We start from the raw sequence: 16980 nt of genomic DNA on the forward strand, positions 1-16980 counted from the left end.
TGTATTGACCACTTGGAGACAGAATACAGGGCTAGGTGGACCTTTGGTCTGACAATCTGTAGCAAATCTTATGGCTTAGTTTTAAATGAGGATGCATACCAGGTTGGTAGGCTTGATAATTAAACATAGATTTTTGCACATAAATGTGCTTCCACATCTCTGCTGTCTTTATCCAGGGTTTTAAAAGGGTTTGTGAGAAGGACAGAGAGACATAGGGCAAAATGGAGGCATATCTGTAAAAGTCAGCAGTGTTCTGCAAGTGAAATGTAAGTATGGCCTGCTTAGAGCAAATGTCTCCTTATTGTGGCAAGGGGAAAACTGAGGGTTTAATGAAACAAACCCACTATTTTATGTTTCAGCAAACTGGCAGAAATGGCAAGACAGCTTCATTTAGATGAAAATGCAAATGCAAACCTGCAGGCACACACTCAAAAGCAAGAGTAAAATATGGAGAGGATGTGATTGTTTGTTAGCGTCTAAGAATAAGCCTAAGCTCAGTGACTTCGTTAATATAAGAGCCTGGCTTCTGAAAGCACTGCAGATGCTTGCGTATAACCCTCAGTAATCCAGAGCACTATTCACATGTTTTTAGCTGGATTTTAATAAGTTCTGATTTTTCTTGGAATTACTTACATTTCTCTGTTTATAAATTTTTCCTGTTCTGACTAGTTTCCTTGGATGCTTTCAATAGAATTCTGTGCTAGCCTGAAAACGTTCGGATGAAAGTACACTTAGAGAGTTTGCCCAATCTCATCTGTTCACGTACTTCCCTATGAATGACACATTTAATTACATGAAGCATTTCAAATAGAATTTGACAGCTTTACAACCCAGTATCTCCTAATAAAAATATGCCATCCTAGAAGTGTTATAGGGACTATAGAGTTTCTTTTACAAAAGGCAGTACTGTGATGTTAAAAAATAGTGCATTAAAATATTTTGTCTGTCACTTACGGTATATGTACTTCTTCTGAAACATCTCAATGTTTTCTAGTGAACCTTTTGAGCCATGATTTTACAGTACTGTGTTGCCTGCACCTGTAACTCTTAATGCTGTATTCTTCATGCAAGATCAAAAGGTTTAAGAAAGCCTCTAGATTATCTTGAACAAGTTTAGCGGAAGTATAATAATAGGAAGTGTGTATTTCATCTGAAACCACAGTATCGTCGTCTGAGGACCAGATCCATGGAAGGGGAGCCAAGTTGTTTGAGAGCTGTGTTAGTTCTTAGTCTAGCCAAAGCCAATTTAGAACACTGAGTTGTGTAAATCTGTCCGGGTTCAGCCTGCAGCATTGCAGTGCCCGTTGCTTTTGATCTTTGCCATAGATCCTTCAGAGGTGTAGTAGTAGTTCAGGAGTTACTCCCTACATAATGCTTTAGCTTTTGGTATGTTGCTTCAGGGTTTCACAGCCACCTCCATTATTCTAAGTCAAAACTACTTGATGTAGCTCACACAGTAAAGTATCCTTAAAGCAGTCAGTCTGCATAGTTTGCCTAAACGTATGGAACTGTATTGTTTCCATCAAAAGTCAGTTAGCCAGCAAGCACTGCCATCTCTCTGTAGCTGACTGTGATCTGTGGCTGGTGTTATTCTGGAGCCTGTGCTAAAGGTGTTTGTTTTTCATGACATACTGCCCGGCTGAAGCGATGATTTCTATTCTGCCACTACACAGGGAACCTCAAGGAGGTAATATAACATATTCCTCACAAGGAGCTCTTCTAGGACAGTTCTGTGAGAGAGATGGTGAAAACTGTCAAATGCTGCTCTGCTATATTGGAGTTGGCTGTTGGAAAAAACGGCAGAACATCTTTGAGGTTAAGATGGATGGGATGCAGTCCACAGAATGATAGAACTCCAGCCTGGTTTGTGTTGGAAGGGACCTTAAAGCTCACCAGCTCCAACTCCTGCCACGGGCAGGGACACCTTCCACTAGAGCAGCTTGCTCCAAGCCCCTGTGTCCAACCTGGCCTTGAACACTGCCAGGGATGGGGCAGCCACAGCTTCTCTGGGCACCCTGTGCCAGCGCCTCAGCACCCTCCCAGGGAAGAGCTTCTGCCTAAGAGCTCATCTCAGTCTCCCCTCGGGCAGGTTAAAGCCATTCCCACTAGGTCTGTCCTTCTGTGCCATTGTCAGAAGTTCTGACTTAGGTTTCCAGTGTGTGCAAGATGAGCAGTTTTAGTCAAAGCTCACAGAAGTTGGTGCCATTGCCTCTTCTGCTGGAGAAGTTCTGCTATGTTTCCAAGCCGTCTTGTGAGGACAGAGCAAACCTTGATAGTATTCCTTTCATTCCCACCACACATCCCATGTGGGTTGCTTCTTCCTTTAATGACCATCTGAGGTGCAGGGTACCTAACGCTGTCCCATTATCAGTGACTACCCTGAGGGGCTTGGGCAAGCTTAAGCCATTTTAGAGAGAGGATTTGTTTTTTGCCCATCTGCTTTGTTGGATGGGTTGTTTATCGTTGTCCAACATACTATCACTGCAACACTGGTTAGCATTAGCATCTTCATTAATATTTTGGAATTAGAATGATTAAATGATACAGCTTTGGCAAATAAATGTTTGCTATAAACATTACAATAAGTGATGGAAGCAGGGTGTGCACTGAGAGCCTGGAACAGCATGGGAGGCCACTGACGGGCTTAATTTCATTTCAGTCCTTTCCTATTGAAGTCTGGGGAGGTGAGGTTTATGGTTTGTTTTCCAAGCAGCCAGGAAACAAGAACGCTCTCAATCACTCAGTGACTGCCAGCCAGGGAGGCGGTTTTCTCCCTTAGTTGTTCAGATTTGTTTGCTTGGGCTGTTTCTTTAGTTTTCTATATGCTGCAACCAGATGTAGTGACTAGTTCCAAAGGCAGGATGCTTGTAGGCTTCAAAAGCTGTGCTTGCCCCTCTTGTCTTCCAACTCCCAGCACAGCAGAGAGGAGCTATTGATAGAGAATCTACGCTACGTTTCAACACACTGTCCAGGGGTAGCTCAAAGCATGGCTTTAGCTTTGACATCGTAGCGTGTGTGCATGAAAGGTTACTGTCTTTGTGACAGATATTGCTCCACTCATGCGAGGGGATCGGAGTAGGATTTCAGTGTGGACTTCAGTAGGCATAGGATTATATAAATTCCATCAACAAACAAACTGGGTAGGAGTACAGAGACACCTATTTCAAGTGTACTGTATGATCTACTCAAATTGTCTATCGACAGGCAATCTGAAACAGGCCAAGGGCTACTACCATAAAGTCAATATTGAAACTTTGGATGCTTGCTTGATTTCCTTGGTATTATAGCTTTATTTTGCTCCCCTCTTTCCCTCAGAATTGTTTGTGCTAATTAAGCTGTGAGTTTCCATCTCTCAGGTTCTTTAATTATGACATTGCAGTCCCTCTATGGCAGCACACTGGAGTGTGGCAGATAGGATATTATGAAGTGGAGACATTCAATGGGAAAATGTCCAAAAGCATTTCACATCTCTTAAGATAATTAAACAAGGGGAAAGAATGGGGCCTGGTTATAAAAAAAATATGTGGTGGTTTCCTGAGCAGGATGATGTTAGGTGCCTGTGCATGGGAAACTCATTACCCATGTTTCACTCATTCCTTATATTGTAATGAGAAAGAAGAATTGAAAAACGCCTCTGTGAATATCACCTTTGTGGGTATCAGGAGGTACTTGCACTGAGATCACCACTGCAGAACAGCAGGCTTAACAGATGTGTTTATTCCTCTGGATATACCTGTGGAGAAATACAGCAATTCAAGAAATAGCAACTAGTTCCAGTGTAAAGGTCAGACTGACCTGACTTGGGATGCTTGAGAGTTAATGGAGTATGATGGTGTGAGGAGGCAGAGGTTTAGATGACGTTTTTTATCTCTGCTTATATGCCATCCTGTTTCACTCTCTTCACCTCCTCCATTTGTCGGCAAGGTTTGAAATTCATAGCCAGAGGGGTTTTAATAAGAATTTGTATAGTGGAGTCAGGCAGTACTTGGATGGGGGAGAAAATGGGCACTTTATAATGTGGAAAGATAAGAAAGGGTAACAAGCATCAGTAAAGGTCAGATATGTGTCTGAGCTGCTGCGAAGGAGAAGCACCAAGGTCAGATTTCAGTCAGCTTTGCACTACTGGTGGCTTATTATGACCAATGCTCCCACAGAGCAGGTACAACAGCATACTGTCATCATTTAAGAAGCCACAGGAACGCTTAATGTTCTTCCTAAAAACACCAGCTCTTAAAGGAGTGTATCTGGACTGAGATGTTAATCAACAGCAAAGGTAAGCAGAAAAACACACTTAAGAGCATGAAAAGTTTATGTTCTTCTCAAAAGCTCAATAGGTTCCCAACACCTTCTGTCTGTCATAAAAAGCATCCCTGTGAAACCTCCTAATCAAAGAGTGCATTGCTGGGATGCTTTACTCCAGAACAGAGATGTCCATGTGTGACCATACTTGAAAGAAGATTCAAGATGAAGTTTAGGGTTTGCGTTTCCAAACCATTCCACAGGATAAAAAGTTGCAGAAACAAAGATCAGATCATACATCTCAGTGCTGTGAGTGTTGCAGTGTATACGGAGGGTACCCAAGATTCATTCCTGGGCAAGTTAGACCTCTGAATCAAATAGCTGACAAAGCACAAAGCACATGCTCATATTTGAGGCTGCTTTATACCCCAGAAGATTCAAAAGAAAACACAGTGCTGCTTTTAGAAAATTGATTAAGGTGTTTCTATTTCAAGCATGGGATTTTAGCTTAGTGTTCATTTCCGACTTCACTTTACCCCATCTCAAAGTCCTAGTTAATGCTTGATGGCAGTAGGCAGATCACACCACATCCCTGGTATTGGTGACTGGGTTTGGGTGCCTGCTCAAGGAAAGAGGCCCAGGTCCCTGCTTGCTCACTCGTAATACTAACAGTCAGACAGTGCTAGTAGAAGCAGAGATTTATTATTGTAAAATCTTGGGTCTATTTTGCTGGCCCTGCTTCCTGCTGAAACAAAGGTCAAGTTTTATGCTCCATGTCAAGCCAGAGCAAGGCATAGTCCTTCTGAGATGGGTAACAGTGAGTCACACACCACCCAGGCTGCTGTAGAAACACGTACCAGATCATCCAGATGTCATATTGTTTGGTTTTAAAGCAGTGCTGTTGAGTCTCAGTTGCTGGGTGCAGCTTAGAGAAACTTGTAGATTCATTTTGATAAATAACAGTGTTGGTGTCTTCCTTCCCCCTTGTATCTGTGTTGCAGCAGGATGACCTGGAAAAGGGAAGGTAAGCAAGGGAGTTTCATGCTGAAAGACAGATAGAAAAACAAGCCTGTGTGCTATTAGATATTTGCTCCTTAGGCTTTTGTCTACCAGTTTCTCCTGCACCACCAAGGAAAACCCTGGTGTCTGCTCCTGCTGTGGTGATGCTTAGATTATTCCTGAGCAGCACTAACATGAAAAGTATACAGTTCTTGTTGGCTTTTTTATAGCCTGATATTCTATACATGGCACATTAAAGCAGAATTTGATAACAAAATGCACATAGCTGAATGATAGATGTACCAAGGAAGAAAAGCGTTTTATTCCAGCTAGGACAAACTAGAAAAGGCTGGGTATCAGGAAATGCATCATGACAATAACATCTGCTGGGTGCAAAGTAATCTCCCTCTGAGACTGGTGGGATCAGCATTGATTTGCAGCTCGATAAGACAGACCTAATTTGATCTATAGCATAGTTGGCTTCTAGGGAGGTCATCTGTGTGATCCACTAGATCGTTTTCCATCTCTAACTTGTGTGACTCTGTCTTTCTGACTCTCCCGAGGTGATGAAATATCATTGCAACCTTCTGAAATAATATAGTGCTGCCTGGAGAGCAGGGACTGACTTTCTCATTTGCAAGTGAGAGGCAGTGTGTGAAATTGCCATTCCTGTCACTGGATGGACTGAGTAAAAAGTTTGACGTGTTTAAAACAGGACATTTCCCTCCTCCCCAAACAAACTGCCTGAGACACGTTGCAGGGGGCTGGGAAGGTGAGGATTACAGGTTTAAATAACTTTCACCCCATTCCCTGAGGCTTAGGTTAGTGGAAGCTGTTCGACACCTGAAAATGGCTCAACAAATCTGACAGGTAAGCTTCCTGCTGATTTACAGAGGATGAGGAAGTCTATGCTGTCTGCCGCAGATCAGGGGGGATAAAGCTTGTCCTTCTGAGCCATCAAAGCTTCTGCTTGTTAATTTGGCTCTAAGAAATGTAAAAGAATCCTCAGTGCTGACACACAGTGACTAAATGCATAAGTAATTTAACTCCAGAATTGCATCTTTGGAGAAGGAATGAGAAAGTTGTGGTGTTGCCTCGACTGATTTTCTTTAATCATAGCCAGCAGTTGATACAGCTCTCGATAACGTTGGTTTCCGTCTGTTCATGGAGTGCAAAAACCTGATAATCATCTGGTACTGCTGAGCATTGTAGCTGACAACATCTGAAACTCCAGACATGATGATGAATTGCACTATGATATATTAAGGTTATTCTGATCCCTGCTCTTCAAGAATTACATTGATCCAATTAGTTTAAGTAGCTTGCCATCTAAATTAATTTACTTTCCTCTATTAATCTTTTTTACTGTGGGTCAAAACCACAAATGTAAATCAAGCTATTACATTGCATATCTTTGTGGGGTGGGGAGGGCTGTTATTAAATTACCTAATAGATACATATGTTGAATTCCTTGTTTGGTATGTTAAACATTATTGCTCTAATTGGAAAGCGGAGTGGAATCTGGGTGCTTGTTACGCTTAGTTTTCATAACCTTTCAAGTAATGCCTTTACATGACTTGCTGTCCCTGGACACTAATGCTGTGTGCTTGTATGGCTGTCCAGCTTTAAAGATAATAGACATGCTGAAAGTGGGGCTCACGGCTTCTTTCTCTGCCAGAAATTGTTGGACTGCCTGGCAACACGTCTTGTAGAGGTCCCCAGCCTCTATAGTGTGGAAAAAACCTTTCCTCTGGCTTGCTCCCAAACTAGCCCTAGCATTGTACGTGGCAGGAAAACAGATGTCTCAGTTATTAAACTGGAAGAGTGTTAATGCAGACTCCTGAAAAGCTTTTTTCTTACAAAGGTGGTACATGAAATTTCCATGATTTGAAATCCTACTCTGGCTTCTACATCGGGGCATACTTTTTCTGTTATTAGGTTACTCCAACAGTGGGACTCCATCACATTGGTTCTCTTACCAATCTTTTACTACTCACCCTGAGAATTCCTACATTCAGCTGGTATTTTCATCAGGGTAGATAGCAAAATTCATCCTGATAGGGACACTGATGACAGCTACACCAGGAATATGTTTACCTGCTATTTGTTTACCTGTCCTAGAGGATTAATTTAAGTCAAACAACCTGGGTAACGTGGCAGGTCAGGTTGCTGATCACAGTGCTCTCTTCTGGTATCAAAATCCATGAATCTATGAAATGTTTTCTGAATCTGTGCCTGAGGGTAGAATGAACAGAAGCAGAAAGGTCACCTTTATCATCACTGCTGTCAAACCCTTTGGAAATAGCATAGCACAAGGCAAGTGTATTGCTTAATCACTTTGACCTTATGCTACATCTGTTCCTGTATCCCTTGCCTGTATTTTGTCCCATCACATAAAAAAATCTCTCCTATATGAAATCCCCTTTCCAAAAAGTGCAGAGCAGAACTCTGTTGGCTTTGAAAACAATGGGATCTTGCCTTTTACAAAGGCAATTATTGCCTGCTAAGCACAGAACTTAGCAGTGTTGCTATATAAATAATAATGATAATGAATAATGCCGCTGCTCTTTGTGATAATGGGACCGTAGGAAACATGGATACAGCATGTGTTGTTTCAGGCAGGTCCTTGTAGAGGTTGCAGGCACAAGAAGTGAGACAAGTGTTGGTGTCAAGTGTGTCTAGTGTTACCACGGGGTGGTTTAAGGTGTCCCTGTGGAGCTGGTTGGTGAAATATATGGAGTATCTAAATCAACACTAGATGCTTGTTTGGCACCACATTCTAGGTGTGGTGGTTGAGATCCAGAGCAGGTCCTGTACAAGCCACCAAACGCTGCAGTGTTTGAACATTCAGTATCTATTAATATGCTTTTATTTCCCACAAGCTGAAAAATGTGAAGTGAGAATATTCTTTATGTTGGGGCTTTGCTGTCTTAATCTTTTGGTGTTGCACTTTCCTTCTTGATGTGGTCTTGTTTCATTTGTTATTTTTTTTCTTCTCTCTTAAGATAGAGGCTTTTAAAGATGGGTTTTCTTTCTAATAACTCTTTGCTCCGTTCCTAGCAAAACCAGATCCTGGTCATGACTGAGCCATTAATGTGGTGGAAATAAATCAGTAATGAAAATTAAATGTGTGTTCAGGTTCCAGTTTTAATGTTTATATAAATTGCAAGACTCTGTACTACTTCCCACTAGTATATATGCACTAGTGCAGCATTAAGCAGCTTTAAATAAAAGAAAGAGCCTGATTTGTTCAAATGAACATCCCGAGGGGGAAACACCTCTTTGAAGTGGAACAGACAGAGCATGGTGAAACCATATTGCAAAGATTTTCAATAGTCCAAACTCACCAGTTTTCTGAATATGATGGTGACATTTATCTATGGTTTCCTCTGTACTGGGCTTCTGCATTTCACTACAGTGTTTGTCAAAACTCAAGCACGGTTGTGTTGAGTACGACTTAAGACCTATGTTAGGAGTAAATGTGAATATGTATTCTTCCTTCTGGCCTTGTTAAAAATGTTCTTTAGCTGAAAACCAGATCGATAGCAAGACTTCTTTTTTACATATATATATATATATATACACACATATATATGTAAAAAGCAGATGATGTTTTCCCTATCCCATGGGTTTTCTACAGGAATGATGTTTTCATAGTTGTCACACACATGCCCCTCTCTGGAGAGTTCTAGGAAATGGCAATTGCATTGTATCATTGCCAAAAGCAGGAGGGGAAGAACTAAGAGCATGAGAACAGAGCGTCTCATCACAGACATGGCCTTTTGCTGTCTCCTGATGCATTATTTCAAGTTGTTAGATTTCCATTCATGAATATCCTTTTCAGATGATCAGAATAAATCCAGTTCTCTAACTTCCATATGCTCTTGTAGTGTTTTAGCTTGAGTTTGTTCCCTTTACCAAGAGCTAAACTAGTCTTTGGGTGGTTGCATGCTGTTGAATACAACACATTATATAGCAAACTAAGTAACACAGGGAGAATGTTTTACTTTTCTACAAACATCATTATTTAACAATGCTCCAAACGTCAGATTTAATGTAAAATATATTGAAAATGATGTGGAAGATTCAATACTGAAATGTGCAGTCCTCACACAGAAGAGAAAGCAGTCTGGAAAGTTGTAGTCACAGTTAATGAAGGAAGTGTTCATGTACTGCAACGTCAGTATTTGGAGTTATATCTTTCCTTATTTCGCTCACAGCCCCGGTAAGTCATTGTATCTTTAATGCTTGGCTTTGATTGCTATTTTAAACGGAACCACTAAAGGACAAAGTCAAGGTGGATGTGGCCTTAATATTACATGTGCTCTGTTTTTTTCCAGGGGCCTGTTATCCAGCAGCTTCACAGAGACCCATTATTTGAAAGACGGCACTGACGTGGTCCTCGCACGCAATTACACGGTAAGGTTGGTGTTTCGCAGGTAGATGATGCTTCATCCTTAAACGCCAAGGTTCTCTCTGCCAGGATCTGAGCTGTGGGATGAAACAGCTCCACGTGTGATCTTTTCTCATTGTTGCCTTCAGTACCTTTTTGACTGCTGTGATCCTACACATGAATTTCTAGAGGAAGGCTTTAAAGGCAAGCTGTGGGGTTTTAACCAGGTGACTTTTAAAAGCCGTAAGATTTATTCAGCTGCTTGAAAATATACCCATTAAAACTTTAAAATAAGTGAAACCATTGTGGATCAGTTATGGAAGAAAGTCAAGGTTTAGTCAGGAAAAAAGCCCTAAATATCTCATTTCCATAGTGCAGAAGTTCAGATCGGAGGTTTTGAAAGCTTGGGTATCTTTCTGCATTCGGGAGTTTGCGAGAGGGGGCTGGTTGTTTGGGTATACTTTCTAAACCAGCCCATAAGACTGTTGTGGATATACGTGATACTTAAATATATATGTGTATATGCAAGTAGATAGGTAGGTATGTGTATATTTATAAGTATGCATATATATAAAAATATGGGTAACATGATCCAGTAGTTAAAAACTGCTTTTTATAAATAGAAACAGTTTAAAGCAGTAATGTTGTTTTCCTCTGACAGTACAAACGCCTTAATTAGAAACAATGCAGCAAGTGATTTTAATTACAAAGTTTATCTTTTCTCTGCCTAAGTCCTATAAAGTATTGGTTACATTACGTTATTTATTTACTGACACTGTCAGAAGAGGCATCGTGCTTTGTGTTCCCATCCGTAACAGGCTTTGCTGGTGTCAGTGAAAGGCATTATTTCTATGCATAACATCTTACTTCTGAAAAAGCATCTTCATTATAGCTCCAAGTAAAGCAATCATTCTGAAAGCTTTCAGTATTTTCTTTCTTGCTGGATGCTCATATCTTCTTCCAAATCGGTTTAGTAGTAAATAGTCATTTGTTTTAGAAACTGGAAGGCTGTATAGACTCCTAAAGGAAATAAATGGAAGAAATGAAGCACGCAAGTCTTTGACAGATTAACCTACGTTAATATGAATATGTGTATGGCTAATGGTAGCTAGGCTTTCCCTTACAAAAAAATATCTGTTTTCATAATGGAAGCAAGTCATGATTAATACTGACAGTGCATTTTGCTGCCTGAAAGATAGTTTTTTTGAGAGAGATCACTGAATTCATTTTTCATTAAATGCTGCAATATGGTTTCGAAAAGATAAGTCCCTGTGATTTTATTTTTATATCTCGTCTTCACTGAGGACATCAATATAGTCTGTAGTTGTAACCAAATCCAATTTCCTATTGAAAAGTTGCTTAGTCAAATTCTGCTTGGAGGTCGAGCCGAGTCAGGTTTGTGGAGTTTTGTCATTTGGGGAGTTTCCAGCACATGAATCAGTGTCCACAATATTTTTCTGGTTTATAGCACTTGAAAAATCTGCAGTTGTCAAAAGCTGGTGTTTATTAAATGATCTCAGGTAAAGGTAGAGTTCTGCTTTAAGTCTGACAAATCAGCCGTGGTAATTAATTGTTTTTAGGGGGTCATCCATTTTATTACTGCTTTACAGGAGTAAAAAAGCTTTGATAGGAGAGGGGAAAAGAAGAAATCCTGCAGTTCAGTGGAGTTACTGAGCTAGAAATCAATTTTCTACCAGTCCAATTGCAGGCCATGGTCTGATAAGTTTACATTTTCGGTATTGAACTTCGGCATCATATAACAGGTGGGTCTGAGAGAAACTGTGAAATGGGCCACAACAGGGAGCTCAAAGTTAATAAAATGACAAGTTGTATGTGGAGAGGGAAAGATATCAGGCCCTTTGCCATAATTCACTTTGATAAAGACAGCTAGACTGCAGCAGCAGGCTGCGTGGAACGAGATGTCAGCTTGCCCTCCCCATTCCACTCACTACTGTGCTTAAGACTGGTGATGCTAAACTCCAGAGACTGCCTTCTTAAGAGCTCTGCCTTATACTTAACTTGAAGTGATGAGAATAAACCTATTTTATATTTCATAGTCACTGTATAAGGGTCAGTGCTGAGGTGGGGGACTTTGTTTTTCTCATCTCTTATCAACTGAATGCATGTAACTGATAATATTAAATTAAAGAGAAATAGTATACATTGTAAGATACATTGAAAACTTTCACAACCATGGCAATTGTGACTGAAGCAACCTTCCCCCCAAAAAATCCAGTGTATGACTTCTGCCCTTCTATTGTCACTTTATCCTTTCTAATGAGTTACTTGGTCTTTATGAGTCCTGATGATAAAAATACCCAAGACTAAAACCTATTACCCTGTTTCCATTGTTTCTTTCACTGAGAAAAGCTATTGAGATTTAGCAAGTCTGACGTTACTGTTCCATGTTCAGCTGCTCATGTTGGAAATACAAATGCTCTAAGCCTAAGCAATTATTTTTCATGGTTATAACCTTATTTGCAGAAAATTCATATCTGAATTATTGCATCTTGCCCAGCATTTCATGGCTATTGCTTTCTTTAACAATATCAAGGTGGTCTTTAGAAGTCTGCTGTGTGTGAGGCTTTGCAAGTGAAAGCCATGCCCCAAAACTGAAAAGGTTAATTAATGCAGCGGGATGGATGTGAATGAACCCAGTAATAAAAAGGCACAGTGAGATGACTGTCAGGTTGAAGCATGAGTGATAACTTTCCTTTGCACTAATAAGATAGGAACCTTTTACAACTGTGTTTTCAGTTTCCAGGTGGCATTCAAAGGAGTCATGAGAAAAGAAATGCTGGACGTTGACACAGTCACGGCTTTCCAGCCAGCCACGTAATTGGGAATGTAATATAACCTTTAGTCAACAATAAAATTAACCTTGATCCCAGACAGATATGTGTGTGTGCTGAGAAAGTATCTCTGTTGTGGGTGCCTTTTGCAAGCAGTGGATTATTAAGGAAATACAATAACCTAGCCACAAAATGAAATTGGATTGTTGCCTCTCAAAATAGAAGACCCTCTTATACTTGGTTGTCCTTAATAACATGCAGCCACTCGGTTAAGTAATTGAATAAAAGGTTTCCTTTCCAACTTGTTTCCATCCCCCTTCATTTGCTCTGTGATTCTTTTCAACCTATAGGGTTGGGATTGGCCTTTTAGTACTTGTCTTTATGCATAGCTGCCTCCTATAGGCATACATACATGCAAATGTCCTTAAATAAAAATATGTGTCTCTATAGAAAGTAGTAATGTGTCAGCCAATTTGTTAAATTGATTAATTTCATAAAATATTCCATATTATAGCTTTAATTAAAATAACACAGAAAATGGTGGTCAGATGAGCAATTTAAACTCTATTGACCCTCTTAAAAACATAACCCAAGAATCATAGAATCATAGAATAGTTAGGGTTGGAAAGGACCTTAAGATCATACAGTTCCAACCCCCCTGCCATGGGCAGGGACACCTTACGCTAAATCATATCACCCAAGGCCTCCTCCAACCTGGCCTTGAGCACTGCCAGGGATGGAGCATTCACAACTTCCCTGGGCAACCCATTCCAGTGCCTCAACACCCTCACAGGAAAGAATTTCCTCCTTATATCCAATCTAAACTTCCCCTGTTTCAGTTTGAACCCGTTACCCCTTGTCCTATCACTACAGTCCCTAATGAAGAGTCCCTCTCCAGCATCCCTATAGGCCCCCTTCAGATACTGGAAGGCTGCTCTGAGGTCTCCATGCAGCCTTCTCTTCTCCAGCCTGAACAACCCCAGCTTCCTCAGCCTGTCTTCATACAGAGGTGCTCCAGTCCCTGATCATCCTCGTGGCCTCCTCTGGACTTGTTCCAACAGTTCCATGTCCTTTTTATGCTGAGGACACCAGAACTGCACACAATGCTCCAGGTGAGGTCTCACAAGAGCAGAGCAGAGCATAGGGGCAGGATCACCTCCTTCGACCTGCTGGTCACGCTCCTTTTGATGCAGCCCAGGATACGGTTGCTTTCTGGGCTGCGAGCGCACACTGAAGCCGGCTCATGTTCATTTCCTCATCAACCAACACCCCCAAGTCCTTCTCCTTGGGCTGCTCTGAATCTCTTCTCTGCCCAACCTGTAGCTGCGCCTGGGATTGCTCCCACCCAGGTGTAGGACCTTGCACTTGGCATGGTTAAACTCCATGAGGTTGGCATCAGCCCACCTCACAAGCGTGTCAAGGTCCCTCTGGATGGCATTCCTTCCCTCCAGGGTATCAACCAAATCACACAGCTCGGTGTCATCGGCAAACTTGCTGAGGGCGCACTCAATCCCATGTCCATGGCAGCGACAAAGATGTTGAACAAGACCGGTCCCAACACCGATCCCTGAGGGACACCACTCGTTACTGGTCTCCAGCCGGACATTGAGCCATTGACCACAACTCTTTGTGTGCGGCCATCTAGAGCAAACATTACAAGCCAAAAAACTCCTCTGACCCTTTGGGTTTAAAAACCACCTAAGGTTTCCATTTAGGAACAGTCTGGAATCTTTAGTAGAGGGACTTATTAGTGAATATTATGATTTAGTGGGACAGGAAAGAGGCTGTGAGTGTTTCTGAATGCTGTAGCCTCAAAAAGATGCTCCCTTTCAAGTAAGGGGAGTAAAAGCAATATGGAAACTAGAGAGCAAAAGGTGTTCCTGACTACTGAGATGCTTTCTCTTTTTCACAATCAGGGTCACTGCTACTACCATGGCCATGTACGAGGGTACCCGGACTCCTCAGTCAGTCTCAGTACCTGCTCTGGACTCAGGTAAGCCAATACTTCACTAATACTTGAGCTCCTTAAGAAATCATCCTTGTACCCACTGAGGTTTTGGTTTGCCTTTTAATGAGTATGTCAATATCCACTTTCCAAATACCCTTTGTTCAAATGATGGTGCAATCTCTGTGAAAACATTTTCCCTCTAGTTGCTCTGATAATAGATAGCAGTTAGGGTGTTTTCCGTGATGTCCCTTCTCTCTTGCTGCCCATCCTTCTCTATACCCCTTTATAGCAGTATGATGCTTATCACATTTTGGAGCTGGCAGTGTCCAGTACCCCTCCAGTCCCCCTTGTCCTCAAAGCTGTGTCACCAGTGATGGCAGGACTCCTTTGCAGCTGTGAACTCATGCATGGTCCAGCTGCCTCAGCAGTAGGAGAGATTGCTTTAAAAATACGGCTGTGGAGCTCCATAAATTGCATTCGTGGCAGATATGATGCTCAGCATTAGGATTTAGCTACTTGCTACCACAAGAGTAACAGATTCGTATTGCTGAAACCCAAACCTCTTCTGAGCTTGAGAAAGGAACAGGCTGACAACAGTTTAAATGCACAATGGACACAGTTCAGGAAACAATTATCTTCCTTACTTGGACAATCAGAGACTGGTATTTACTCACAGAGCTGTTCCAAATCACAGTAATTAACTGTAAATTGGCTCTAGTGTTCTCCCTGGAAAACCCAGTTTTCCTGTCAGATTTCCAGCTGTCTCAACCTTTCTGGGTTTCATTTATCTACAAGCAGCATGAGTAGCTGGAATCGTTTTCCCTTGATTTTGCATTTTGTGCAATAGTGGTATTATCAAGGCTTTAGTAACAGAACTGTGGGATTGACAGCAGCAGAGAGAGCAAAGAGTTTGTTACCAAGACCCTTATCCCTGTTCAAGGGACCCATTTGCTGTAGCAGATGGATTCCTGGGGCTCATTCCTACGTGGAGAAGGGCTTTATAGCATCTTCCACAGGTTTACTCTAATTAACCCCTCGCATGGACCACTCTGCATTCACTAGTCATGCTCTCAGTCTGTAAACACACAATGTGGTGCTCCCAGTATTTTAATTACAGGTATTGCATTGCTGCAAGCTCCATAGGGAATACTTGCACCATGTAGGACAGGGTCTGCGCTGATGTCTTTTTCAGGAGCTACCTAAGAAATTATAAACTCTCAAGAGAAATCACTCTTCTCCACATTAAAAGCATTTTGTTCCTTCTCTAATGTGCTGTTATTGCCATTGTTGAGCCCACAGAGTTGTTTTTCAGTTTTAGATAGTCAGGTATGTCAAGGCAACATATGCTGGCAGTGACATTTTTGTCTCATCTGGCACTACTGCAGACTAATCCCCAAAGTGCAAGCTGAGAGTATTAAGCTCCTTCCCCATAGGAAAAGTGTAGCAGCATCTTTTTCAGAACAAAGTTTCATAAGTTTCCCTGCAGTGCATGTTTTGCTCTAGCAGGAGAACAACTGAGGACTTATCTCAGTATCCGTGCCGTTAGCTGCTGTATTCTCTCCTGAGGTATGTGAAGAGAGTGTTCATGAGAACAGTAAATGGTAAGGGTGCCTGTTGAGTTACTCCACAAAACTCACTTGGCAGCCTCATGGCCAATAGTAATAACTTCCAGTCACTACCTGTGTTTGGCTCAAGTCAGTGATGTCTGTTTGAAAGCCATCATAATGCACTGTCAGCAACTTGAACCACCCAGGCTTTCTCATTAAAACTGGTTAGGAATCAACTGTCAGGTGGTGTGAAATCCCCAGAAGCTTCTCTGAGGTTCTGAGAGCACCAGGCACCTTCTAGAATCAGACCCACAGGTCACTGTGTACCTCTGCCACCAAAATATTACTGTGCCAATGCATCCCTTCAGAATGTGGGTGAAAGATCTAGTTGATCTCGATTGATGTTGCAGGAAGTTGATCAGTGATCAGGAAGATGTCCCTGCTCATTGCAGGAGGATTGGAACAGATGTCCTTTAAAGGTCCCTTCCAAACCAAACCATTCTATGATTCTCTGATTTACTAGATGTGATCCAGTCTGAAATAATATGAGGAGTAATAGGACAGTTCAAAACTACCTCATGGCTTACTTTGTGGGCAACTTTACCAGTATTACAGCTTGAAAGAATAGTTGGATAGGATAGGATAGGATAGGATAGGATAGGATAGGATAGGATAGGATAGGATAGGATAGGATAGGATAGGATAGCATAGGATAGGATAGGATAGGATACGGTAGGATAGGATAGGATAGGATAGGGTAGGGTAGGGTAGGGTAGGGTAGGGTAGGGTAGGGTAGGATAGGATAGGATAGGATAGGATAGGATAGGATAGGATAGGATAGGATAGGATAGGATAGGATAGGATAGGATAGGATGATGTACTTGCCCACCAACTTGCTGGAGTGGGGACTCTTGTTTTCCCATGGCATGACAAAGACTGCAGGGACATAGAGACATAAACCATCATGTGGTGATGGAGCCACATGGTGCAATCCCTGGAGCAGTCATTTCACTTGCAGCAGCCGGTGGAAGGAAAGACTGGTCTCATTCTCAGGGTCTGTTC

The 16980-nt window shown here is 41.7% G+C and overlaps 1 protein-coding gene across 1 annotated transcript in view; it reads left to right on the forward strand.

The window, feature by feature from the left end:
* ADAM12 (ADAM metallopeptidase domain 12) overlaps positions 1–16980 on the forward strand; it is a 188176-nt gene that overhangs the window by 95462 nt on the left and 75734 nt on the right. The window contains exons 4-5 of the mRNA XM_057408684.1: positions 9579–9657; positions 14340–14416. Of these exons, the coding sequence (XP_057264667.1) occupies positions 9579–9657; positions 14340–14416 (156 nt within the window). The remainder of the gene's footprint in view (positions 1–9578; positions 9658–14339; positions 14417–16980) is intronic.

This window comes from Pezoporus wallicus, unplaced genomic scaffold (genome assembly GCF_028554395.1).
Source record: "Pezoporus wallicus isolate ANWC-B61680 ecotype Strahan unplaced genomic scaffold, APGP_CSIRO_Pwel_v1 contig_13954, whole genome shotgun sequence".
In the NCBI taxonomy this organism is placed as follows: Eukaryota; Metazoa; Chordata; class Aves; order Psittaciformes; family Psittacidae; genus Pezoporus; species Pezoporus wallicus.